Source organism: Grus americana, chromosome 3 (assembly GCF_028858705.1).
Source record: "Grus americana isolate bGruAme1 chromosome 3, bGruAme1.mat, whole genome shotgun sequence".
In the NCBI taxonomy this organism is placed as follows: Eukaryota; Metazoa; Chordata; class Aves; order Gruiformes; family Gruidae; genus Grus; species Grus americana.
The window spans coordinates 49,999,438-50,011,983 of record NC_072854.1 but is presented as its reverse complement, the minus strand read 5'-3'; the positions used below and the strand labels follow the sequence as shown (position 1 = coordinate 50,011,983).

The window sequence follows — 12,546 nt, the reverse complement described above, 5'->3', positions numbered from 1 at the left end:
ACAGTGATTTCCTGAACTGAGGCGATGCCTTTGTTAGTAGCCTGTAATTTGCTTCCTTGAATTTGCCCTTAAATTGCATCAAGTTCTCTGAACTTGCCTTGAAGCCACCAAGCTCTCCAGCTGCTGAGCCGTGGGTCAAGTCTAGGCTGTGGCAGTGGTTGGAGCTGCAACACCCTGACTTTGTTGGAGGGCAGTCAGGCAAATCCTTGGGTCCCTCTGGCCTCTCCAGCCAACCTGCAATTTGACTATATGTTTCTGCAGCCTGCCCAAGAGCTTTCTCCTGGCTGGAAGAGGAGGTCATGCTGTCACCCCCCTACCGTAAGAGAGAGGAAATTTTTGGTTGTCTGCTGTCTTCCCCCACTGCTGGGGAGCACACTTGGCTCCCAGGATCTGCAGCAGCATTAACACAGTAAATACCACTGAAGGTGCTCTCCATTTCCCTTAGCATTCAAGAAAGAAGAATCAAGTTGGTTTGGCTTGTAATTAAGTGTAATAGCAACAGCTTGTATACTGCAGTTGACTTCTTGTCTTTGCTGTATCAATTCAAATACATTACACTGAGATAATTTTGTGCACAGTCCAGTTGGGTCTGATGTGTCAGCACGTGTGGCAAGGAGTTTTAAGAGGTTTTGCCAAAGCAAGTGTTGTGAGCAGAGACAGAGACAAAAAAATTGTGATTGCTAATATTTAGTGTGTTTTGTGACCACCATGTGTTTAATACTGCACCAGTTGCAAAAGAAAGCAACATTTGAGTCAAACAAGTGTTTGAGGTCAGCAGCTCTTTTGCTTCAGGAGCTGTTAACTCTCAGAGTTTCTGAGGTGCCACCAGCTATCTTTACCATCAAAGGAGAATATGATAAAGGCAATGCAGTGTGGTGTTCAATGCAGGTCCATATCCACTGTCTCACAGCCTCATGGCTACCAGCAGCCCCCACCATAGGAACCCCTGCTCTTCCCCAAGCAGGGAGCAATCCTGGGCTGGGCTTGTCTTCCTCGGCCTCTGCCAAGCTCCTCCGTGAAATTTTGTGTTGCCAGGCTTTGTTTAAAGCAGACCAAAATGCAAAGCCTGAAGCAGTGGGCTTTCCTAGTGTGTTTTTGTGACAAATCCAGCGTAATCCCTGCATTTCCCTTTCCTGCTGAACTCCTTGCCTGCAGCCAGCCTGTAACGTAACATGTCGAGGACGTTTTGTTTTGGGGGGTGGAAGAGGCACCGAGGGTGTCCCTCAGAAAGCACTACGGAGAGAAAAACGCACAGTGCTGAAGACAGAAGGAAAGTGGTGATGCTCAGGATAGACAGAGCCTTTCCATTTGACTCCTGCTGTGGCAAGCCTGATGCTTTTAACCCTGAAAGTATACTCTTCGCAGCCACACGCGACTTTTATTTGGTAAAAACGAGAGCCCCATGGCAGGCTTTCAGGTGGTTCCGGAGCTGGCTGAGCATGCCTGGAGGGTGCAACCACAGCGGCCCTGGACAATATGGTAAATTAGGCACTGCAGGTTTGCTCTGATCCGATGTTAGACATTCAGTGTTTGCATGAGAGTTTTAGGCAGCCGATGTTCAAGACTGGAACTTTTACAGTCAATCTATAAGTCCTGCCACATGTAATGGATGTCTCTAAACTGAGCAGATACCCCTAGTGTTATTAAAAACCCCCAGTTTTTAATACATTGCAAATAAATGCATTTACTGGAGGGTAAGGCTGGGAGGTCTCTATTTTTCTTATCCTACGGCAGACTGTTTAAACTACTGACTGGATAAGACCAGAGAAGTGAGTCGCTTGTTAGTCAGTCATGCTTACAAAGTTTTAGCTAGGCAAAACATATTTGCCCTCGAAGCAGAGAAGTCCCCAGCTGCAGACACTTGTCACCAGCAGCCCCCATCAAGGGGTACCCTTCCTGCTATGTGGGTGAGCAACCCTGATTTCATTCCCAGCCGTGTCAGCTCTGATCAGTCCGATCACACTGGGTTCTGAAACGGTGAGATTTGAAGGGTAATGAAAAATCTGTAGATTTTATAGCTTGTAGATTTTCTAAGAATGTGTAGTTGTTTGTAGTAACAACCAAACCTTTACTTGCTTTATATTTTGAGCTTAGAGGATGCTCTTGGACCACATCTTTAGGCTTTTCTCTGTAGCTGAGAGGGCTATGAGTCTGCTCTGAAAAACCGGAGAGCAGGGAGTCTTCTGTTGTCACTGGCCTGAGGGAGCATGAAATTGAAAACATCAGCCATCGCAAGGCTTATCATAAAAGCATGAGAATTGCTTAGACCCTTATGCCTAGCAATGTATGCAGGCAGGACTGGGACTAGTATTCTGCCCACGTGCAGGAAAGCAGATGCCTGGACAAACCAACATTTGAAAACGTATTTCTGCAGTTGTTTTTTTTTTTATTGACCTTTGTTAGCACATGACCCTTGCCAGAAGCTGTGAAGAATGGCGCATATTCCCCTGGTACTCTGTGTGTGTTTGTATATTTGTTTTCTTTATTAAAACCTGGACAGAGGAAAATGAACCAGATTCCACTCCATTACCTCTGCTCAACTTCATCAGATGCGTGGAGTTGTGGTGAAATAACAGCTTTTGATGGAGTACATCCAAAGCACAGCACTAACATGCGTGGTAACAGATGCTATAAAATTGCAGAGAGTAAATGTTTGGCAATTCTCCTCTAATGCGGCTACCTTGTGCCGGCAGCCTCGTGCTCCAGTTCAGCTTCCCCGCTCAGGAGTGCTGCGTATGAAGTGGAGGGAAGTCCATTTTGGTATTGGTAGCACTGCCGAGGTGAGGGAGGATTTGCAGAACCATAGAATTCGGGAAGAAAATCATGTTGGCAGGGACATCAGGAGGTCACCTACTCCAAACTCCCTCTGAAAGGGAGTTCCTCTGACAGGAACTGTCTGATGGATGCAAACTTGTGCCTTCATCATGCTTACCTGCAAGATGCTGGGTTAAGGTGGCTGTTGTGGGATTCACCCGTTAGACATCTGCAATAGAGACCTCGCCTCCTGAGCTGGCTCCCTGAACTGTAGTTGTGGTCAGCGGAGAGAAACGGGCATGACAAGGGTTTTGTCCCACTTTGGAGAAGCTGAGCCAGCTTGCGGTCAGGTGAATCCCACCCAGGACTCCACATGTGTGGCATATTTCTTGCTGCTTTATGACTGATGGTAATGGGGAAAATGACAGCATGAGAAAACTACCTTTGGATGAAAAACCTGAACTGAAAAATAAATTAAAAGCTCTTTTTTTTTTCCCCTCTTTTCTCTCCCTTCTGGTTGATCGGCAGCCGTGGGACAGATGAGCCACCTGCCGTGCCTGCCCGCCAACCTGGCCCCCGGAGAGATGCAGTCCCCCAGAATGGCAGGGAGGAAGCGAGGGCGGCCCCCGCTCCAGCCCGCGCCCATCAAAATGGCCGTTCACAACCTCTACTCAGCACCAGCCAGTGCTTTGCCAGTCGTGAAGATCCCAAAGAAGAGAGGGAGAAAACCCGGGTACAAGGTAGATACGTGATTTTCACACTCTTTCTCCAGCTCCTGCTGGTGTTACTACATTTTCTCCTAGAATCTCAGGTGAAATGCAGGAATGGAGGAAAAGTTGTGCAAGCGTGGGGCAGAGCAATGCCGAAAAAGTAAGAAAAGCTGATTTCTCTACCTGAGCTGGTGAAAAATAGATGGAATCTATTTTTTTTTTTTTTAAGCTTACGGTTATTTTAATTTGTGTTGTTTGAAAATAACTTGTCTCCCACAGTGTTGTGTGAGATGGCTGCGCACCTTCTGGGAAGTGTTTCCCTCTCATTTGTCACTTTTTTCTTTTCTCTCACTAAAAGTGATTAGAAATGAAAGAAAATGAAAGGAAAAGGAAAGGAATATGGGGGAGTGGGAATAAAAGGAGAAAATAAAGGTAATTTCCAAAGGGGGGAAAAAAAGGGGGACATTTTAGAAAGCAATGAGATTTCACTTACTGAGGGAAAGGCAGTTTTGGTTATTTGTCTGCTCACTTTGGAGGAAAATCATGCCCAGATCTCAATGTGACCCTGGAAGGGAGGCAGGGCTAGAAAGGAAAGAAACCCTGAGTGCCTGAAGCCCTTCATGTGCTGTTGGCGGGCTGGGGCTCTCCCAACGTACCCCCACTCTGTGGGCTCAGCACCAGCAGGAGCCGGGCCACTGCTAAGCCTTGGGCCAGGTGAAAATGGGACTGTGATGCTGAGGGGAGGGGAATTTATTCTGGGGAGTGAAAATGAGCCACATTGTAGTGAGAGGTCTTCATGCCAGTAGGTCGCTCCATTATTGTCTCCATCTCTGTCCGCAGCCAGGGAGGGGCACCGTACATGTTTGCTGTGCCTGTTCCTTGTTTTTAATGGGAACGGGTACAAACATGCAGTCTGTTACACAAGGAGGGGAAATTGCTGACTGTTAGAAATGAACGGCTGGTTAAGTTCCTGATGTCAAAACAGAACAGCAAGTAACACAAGCGGTGCATGCACCGGGCCTGCCCCGGCCTTCCCTGGAGACAGTCCCGACCCGGGTGTTGCCCAGTTCTCCCCTGGGTCTCTCCGAGTTCATGGGAGGCAGCAAGACTCCATGCACAGTGCTGCCAGCCGAGCTCCAGGCACAGGGACCAAATGTCTCGGCTCCTCGGGTTTGGGCTTTATCTAGAGCAGACTACCCCTATTGTTGTCCTTTCCTCCTTTTCACCTCCTGCCAGACCTTCTTCTTCCTCCCATCCTCCAACATCCATTCTCCCTCCTCTCTCTTTTCCTGGCAAGCCCTCCTCACCACCCCTCTGCACCCCATTTCCAGAATCTCCTACTCCTCTGCATCCCCCTGTGAAACACCTACTGCAGTAGGCATCAGTACCTCAGCCCTTAATGCTTTCTCCTCATCTTCTGCCTTCTCCCGTTGTCTCTCCATGCTCTCCCTACTTCATCCATACCTCTGTCTGCTATGGGGAAGTATTTCGGTGTGTGCTGAAACAGACCTTGCATGGCTAAGAAGCAGTTCCAGCTGCAATTTCCCATTTCTTCTGAAAAGCCTTAACTTTGGCAACATTAATCCAGTTCTGGGCCCCTCACTAAAGAAAGACACTGAGGTGCTGGAGCATGTCCAGAGAAGAGCAACGAGCTGGTGAAGGGTCTAGAGCATAAGTGTTATGAGGAGCGGCTGAGGGAACTGGGGTTGTTTAGCCTGGAGAAAAGGAGGCTGAGGGGAGACCTTATCACTCTCTACAGCTACCTAAAAGGAGGTTGTAGCCAGGTGGGTGTGGGTCTCTTCTCCCAAGTAACAAGCAACAGGACCAGAGGAAATGGCCTCAAGCTGCACCAAGGGGGGGCTTAGATTGGGTATTAGGAACAACTTCTGGACCAGGCTGCCCAGGGGAGTGGTTGAGCCACCATCCCAGGAGGTATTTAAAAGACACGTAGATGTGGTGCTTAGGGACATGGTTTAGTGGTGGACTTGGCAGTGCTAGGTTAACAGTTGGACTCAATGATCTTAAAGGTCTTTTCCAACCTAAACGATTCTGTGATTCTATGATTCTGTATAACAACAGCAGCCAAGCAGAGCCAACCTGGCAGCAGGCTCAGGTGTCCCTCCTGTGATTACCACAGAATTTTATAGTGGTAGTCCAAAATAGAGCTGCATGTGCCAGCTAAGACTGGCGCAAATACTCTAGTGTTTTGTAAAATGTAGAATAGGGAAATACTTACTATTTTTCACTTCAGCATTAGGTTAAAACTCTGGGACAGAAACATCTGAATTGTTTTACTTGAAGTACTTGTTATTACAAGTTTATTATTTATTATATTTATTCTACTTTATTTATTAAAAGTAATAAATTATTATCAGTAAAGCTGGGTCACTTCTAGGCTCTTTAGATCAAAGCCGTCCAAATCTGCGATAATAATACTTTGGAGATGTGGTGAAACTGAGTCCCTGAGATGATTAAGTGATTTGCCAAATACTGCAATCACTTTGTATGCAGAGTTCTGGCAGACCCCATCCCTTCTGCCCCTGCTTGTCTTACTGATTCCCATTTCTTACTCCTGCATTTACATTTGATTTGTAATTTGACAAAAAAAATAATGCTGGGGAGTATGTTCTGTTCCACCCCAAATGCACCCATCCACCTGTGAAAAAGCCTTTCACCAATCACCACATATTTGTAAGCGGGAGAAGAGAAAAGGGAGACTTAAATTTCCTAAAATGCTGCAGTAACATTGCGCTTCAGACCTAGGTGGCCAAGCACTTGATTGCTTTTGCCCCCTCTTCTTCCGAAGGGAAGCTTTTCCCCCGGTTGGGTACTGCATACACCTCTCCCCATCCCCAGGGACTTAGCGGGGATGTGACAGCATCCCCCTTTGGCAGTGAATCTGGGATGATGTTATGTCTTGGTGAGTGATGGAGAGTAAAAAGGCATCCTTTTATAACCGACGGCTTAAGTTTCTGGAGCTGATACTCATGAGCTGTAGCATCCGTGGCATCTGGCCTGGCACTCTTTATTGGTGCTATAGGATTTGTACACTGAATCGATGTTTTCTGTGAGGCACCTTTGTACGCTGTGCACCTAGCTGAAGCGAACCCCTCTCCATCAAAAACACTTCCCCAGTGCGAGGCAAAGATTACATTTTTTGATGGGGAACTCTAGCTTGATTTAATTAGCTCACTAATTGTATGACTTTCAGATACCATGAGACTTAAATGCATTAAAAAAAAAAAAAAAAAGACTCCCTGCCCAAATGGCAGACAACCAAATTCTTTATAGCAAGCAGATAGCTGAATTATTACAGAACAGATGGAAAAATACTTCTGAATTTTTAGCAAACTAGGAATTTACAGCGTAGATTTAAATTTATTTTGACCGAGATGTGAATAACAGACATTTTTAATCACTTGCTCTTTATAGCCATATGACCCATTGCCTGTTTTCATTGATATTAAAGCAAATATCTGTGTCTTCCTGAAATGACATTTCATCATGCTTCACCACTAAGCAAAGTCCTCTTCCCCACTATCCTGTTTATTTTTTCACAGCTTTGGTTATAAAATTTCATCAGCTGTTTTTCCAAAAGCTGTTTTGTACCTGATGTGGAGCTATTGGCCATAAAATGCTACATTTTCCCTAAATACAATATTCTTTCTGACTGTCAAAATCCCAAGGAAAAAGTCTATTCTGGCAGCCCAGGGGAGGCTACTAGATGGATTGGTTTTATTTCTCTGGCTGTAAATGAAGGGTAGCCCCGAAGAGCTGCCTAGAAGGCCCGTACGAGGAAAAGCTTTGTTAGCATCTGGGGGGATTCATGGTGTTAGAGGACATCGGAGCAACATGCGCGTGGAGCAGCGCTGCAGCAGAGACCACCACATCATTCCCAAATAAGCAGTCAGGATTCGGACACACTGGGACTGAGATTACAAAGATAATCTTAAAGTGCCCTGATTATTCACCTGTCCTGTGATACAGCCTTGGATTTCAAGGTTGCATATGCTCCTCTTACGGTTACCTGCCTCGTTCACTGCCAAAAACTTAGGGGATGTGGGAGTCTGCGTGCAGACTCCCCTGCATCATTTGCTGTGTGGAAGAAAGATATTGCATGACACAAGGAGAAAAGGTGGGAAAGGCCTTGGGCTGTGTTTTGCCTTTGCCAGCACAGCACTGACCCCTCTCTGCCCCAGTGACTGACCTGAGCCCGGACTTGCCTCATGCTGAGCCTCCTCACCCGCAGCCAAATGCACAGGGAGCATGGGATATGCAGCTAAGGACCTCAAAGCGTGTACTTGGAAGCTTTGTGCTTCCCTGGTGCGGGTTTAACGGCACCTTTCTGCCCAGCCATCAGAAACCCGCATGGCAGGATCAGGCTGGCTCAGCCACTCTCCCTGGTGCACATCTGCAGGGGTTGGAGGTGGTTTTCTTTCCAGCAGCAAAAGCTCTTGTGGCCAGGAGGTGCCTGTACCCTCCTCGCTGGGGACACAGGCCTGGGGGATGGAGTGAACCCCAGCCTTTTCTAGCAAAAGTTTTATCAGGACAAGGGACAACCGGTACACGGGAACTAGGGGCTATAAAGATGAGGACTTATCATCTAAGTGGTTTAAGAAAAACACAGGGAAAGTTTGCATCATGGTTCATCTTGTTTCTTTCTTGTGTATTTTATTATACAAGCTGGCAGAGGCAAAAAAAGCAACCTATCTGGGACATGTTCTTCCCCCTCTTTCACTTTTTTTGGTGTGAGATGACAGAAACACCAGCTAGATGAATCCTGACCTCTCCAGAGAGGTATGCAGACCGTAACAGAAACTCTAGGACTGAACAGGGTCCTCCCCATCCGCAGCCATACTCAGACATGCCTGCAATGGCACAAAAGCCCACACTCTCTCTGCATCTAATGCACTGTGACTTTGGTGAAGTAGAAACATTTATTTCCTACCCTAAATACCTGATCAGCTTCCTCTGATCTCTTTTCCATGGTAGAAGGTCCATAAGAGTGGGGGCATTGGTTGTACATTTTGTTTTAAAGCAACCATTGCCTTTTATATCTCATACTGTGCATATTAAAACTTATGACATTTGATATTCAAAAGCTGATTCGAATGCCTTACTGTGAGGATTTCCCAAAGTGCTCTGACAGATTTTCTCTGTCTCCTTTTCTCTCTCTCTTTCTCTCTTCTTCACCACTTTTTTTCACTTTCATGCATATGTGCTTTCTACTGCCAAGCTCTCAGTCAGTCAGCTGGCTGGTTGGGTTGGCTTTTTGATGGAGAAGAATCAGTCCAAGAAAAGACATCTTTAAATGGAATACTTTGAGATTTACACTTAGTGATATTCAGGGACTACTCAGGGTTTTGGTGGCCAGGAGGTATTTAAGCCGTGTTTGCTAGTGTACTGTCTCTTGTAATCAAGCATTGTTTTATTTTGATGTAATGAAGGCGCATTTTCTGCTACCCCTAATAAAATGGCATTTATCTGTATCCAGAGGCTGTAGAGCACATACTGTTCCAATTAAGTTTGCAGTAAACTGTTCGCTGCAACAGCAAACTGCCAAGAAGGGGCTTCCAAGCTACAGAGTTTACACGTCTTGCCCTCTGTTTATTTGCTCTTGAACATAAGCCTGCCTGGGCCTACAAGAGCCAGGGAACAGGCAGAGAAAAGAGGTCTACTGGGCACTGTCCCACCTCCACCGGGCTGATGGTGCAGGTGGGGTCACGCGCGCTCAGACAGTGCACAGGGCTCAAGGGCTGGAGAGGGGACTCGTGCGCCTGTGTTTGGGGCCACTGGGCTGTGAGCCAGTAAGAGGGATAAGGAGCCAACACGCAAGTGAAACAGAAGTTATTAAGTGTGCTGTCTCCACAATACTATCTATATGGATGTGTGCATGTGCAATTGCATAACTATATATGCATCTATACATATAGACACAAATACATATGTATTTATCTATATAAACGTGTGTATATATATACTTGTATACCTGTGTATATCTACTTAAAAACATACATATGTATACATGTGTTTATTATGTATGCACATATGTGTATGATCAAAAGCGAGCCCATAAGCCTATCATAAGGGCTACTCAAAGTTTCACAGTGCCAGCCTACTGCACCATAGAAAAATGTGTCATCGGCATGTTGCTACAGAAAAAACCCAAACCTTGCTGCTTCTCGCCTTCCCACATGGGATAAACCCCAAACTTGATCAGGACTTTGATTTTTGAAATGCCGTTTTCCTCCCATTTATTTTAGTTGCTGGGAAAACAAACTGACAACACTTTGCCACTGGTCTTTCCTGACCCCAATCCGATGGCAAGGCAATCCTGTAAAAACAGGGCAACACAGGCAGGTGAGGACTGGCATTAGCCAGGGGCCAGCTCAGGGTCCCTAGTCCCCTACAGTTGCCATACGACAGGAGGTCAAATCCATAGTTTGTCTTAGATTCACTTATTGAACATTTTCTCCCTTGTTCAGGCTAAATCCAAAGGGATTTAGCCCATCCCAGGGGTGGGAAAGCCAAAGCATCATGTGGAGGTGGTGCCTGGCACTTCTGAGACAGGTGGGGTACAGACCCTGCCCCAGGCACTGAACAGTGCCCTGCAGGGGACCATGCCTGGATGAGGAGCCAGCTCTTATTTCCATCCAGGCTTATAGTGTCCATCTTTCCACAGAGGCTGCTCTGAAGGAAACTCTAGGTTGCATAAAGGAGCAAGTTCAGGAAGGGCTTGATGGAGATCTAACAGCCAAAAATTACACCCATCTCAACAAATATGGCCTTTTTGTTTATTTTGGTGGGTACCACCCCAGCACAGGCTACCATGATACTGAAAGCAAGAAAGACCCTGATTTCTCTCTTCGAGAAGCCCTTGCTGGGATAAACCAGTAACCAGGGAATGATCCAAACTCCCAAAGGTTTAATGATTAAAAACTCACTTGGATGGCACTAAGTCCAACAGCCTTCCCTCTCCCTTCCCCAGCTTTCTGTTTTTACCGTTACACTGAAACAGTGACCATTATTTTAGACAGTTGTAATCATAATCATGGATAACATGAATCTTAATCCAAAGTGATTTCTACTCTCCACCAGGATTTGCTCAAGGTTTGTTTTGTAGGTAGTGGTCTGGCTTCATTTCTACCTAAAATATACTTTGTACATTATTTCCAACTTGGGCATAAGCTGTGAGAGAAGCAATACTCTGCACATTTAACAGGGCTAACAACTCCTTTTCATTCTTACGCTTGTCACTTATAGCATTTTTACCTTTGGCCACTGAACACCAACAACAAAATCACCTGCCAGAAGAACAGCTCAGTGTAGTATATGCAAAGATATAAACCGGCCAGCTGCGTGCTTGGCTCTCTGCTTTCTCCTCACTTCCCTTCGTAGCCAAAGGAAAAGCAAGAGTGGTACCTTCAGGTCACATCCATTACATCAGCCCTTTATAATTATGAGGACCTGATCATCACTTGACTGGTGAGACATTGCCAGGCACCAGCAGCGTAAAGACGTTGTGATATTGCACCATAAATTCCCGTCGTGTTTCACTTCTCCAAGCTGGGCTGCAGGTCATGAAGATTACTGGGTGCAACAGTGCAGCAGTTTGTATTTACTACCTGGTAATAACACACTATGGACCACGGTCTGAGCTTATTTACATGGGTGTCAGCCTGAAGTAGCCTCCTGGTGCCACTGGATTTACATAAGATTTACACCCCTGTAGCCAAGAGCAGAATTTGGCCCTAAATTATGATGTAGCTAAAGACCCCGTGTTTCTGAGTTGTGGAGAATTGTTTACACCCACATGAAATGGGTCGTAAAATGCCATTGCACTGATTTGTTAAAGTGTTAGACCCAATTTGCTCAGGTGTAAATAACTACCCGGTGGGTGGCATAATATTTGCATCCTGTAACTTAAGGCATTGCTGTCTGCTGCAAATCAGTTTTCAGGCTCCAGTTTCCTCCCGGGAGCAGAACGGATGCTCCTGGCCTGGAGAAAGTGATGCAATGGCAGATTGCTAATGAGTGGGAGTTCATGGGGAGTGACATACACAGAATAAAATGGGAATATCTTGTGTATACTTTCATTATTACCGAATTGGTTATTTTTTGCAGCTGAAGTCTCGTGTCCTGATGACTCCCTTAGCAATCTCTCCGCCGAGAAGCACGCCGGAACCGGATATTAGTTCAATTCCCCAGGATGCAGCTACGATACCCAACTCAGCCACCCCACAGGCTCTCACAGGTACCCAGCCTCCACTGCTCCTGGGCCAAGGGGTGAGCAGAACCACGGGCTGACAGCCAGATGCTGTGCTTTCCAGAACAGGCGGAGCTCATGAAAATAGGGTGTTTGCAGATTAGACTGGCAACCAGTGACAAAGAACAGAGATGTCCTGCAAGACTATATTTTGACTGCCATGTGTCAAGTTTAGTGGAGATGTCAGATCCATTCCTCTTGAAATGCAGGTATCAACATCCCATGAATGCTACCATTTTATACCCAACATTGACCCCCTCAAATGTGTTGCAATCACCAGGCTAAACCCCGGTGTGAACATGAAGCATCTGTTACAGCTGTGGGGAGAAGAAGGACGGAGGAGCCATGGTCTGACTGTAGCCTGGCTACCAGCACATAAACCCCAGAGCCTTATCACAGCAGCAGACCTGGTCATTTCTGACTGTAGTCAGGGAAAACACAGCCTTATTCTACTTTTTGCTTTGTTACCAGAAGTAACATAGGTCAATGCTTTTAAACTGATGTAAATGAGAAGAAAATCAACAAGACAGTTGATTTACCCTGAGATTTCAGCAGAGAAATGGATTAGATAACATTAGAATCTAAACACAACACATAAATCCCATTATTTCTTAGCTGGGATGCACAGAGGAGAAGTTTCCCATCTGCTCTGGTAGCAGAACGATACTAAACGTAGCAACGATAACGATAATAATATATTTTATTCTCATTTATCCCTTCACATGTGAAGACTGCAAAGCGCTTGGCAAATACCAACTGAGCGACGTTTCATAGCACTGCCCTGAGAAGTGTGCCTGGTGCTGCTTGGAGGGGGAC

The 12,546-nt window shown here is 46.0% G+C and overlaps 1 protein-coding gene across 1 annotated transcript in view; it reads left to right on the top strand.

Moving 5' to 3' along the window:
* The first annotated feature begins 3,338 nt into the window (after positions 1-3,338).
* Positions 3,339-12,546, top strand: part of SCML4 (Scm polycomb group protein like 4) — a 46,303-nt gene continuing 37,095 nt past the window's right edge. The window contains exons 1-2 of the mRNA XM_054821878.1: positions 3,339-3,494; positions 11,589-11,718. Of these exons, the coding sequence (XP_054677853.1) occupies positions 3,339-3,494; positions 11,589-11,718 (286 nt within the window). The remainder of the gene's footprint in view (positions 3,495-11,588; positions 11,719-12,546) is intronic.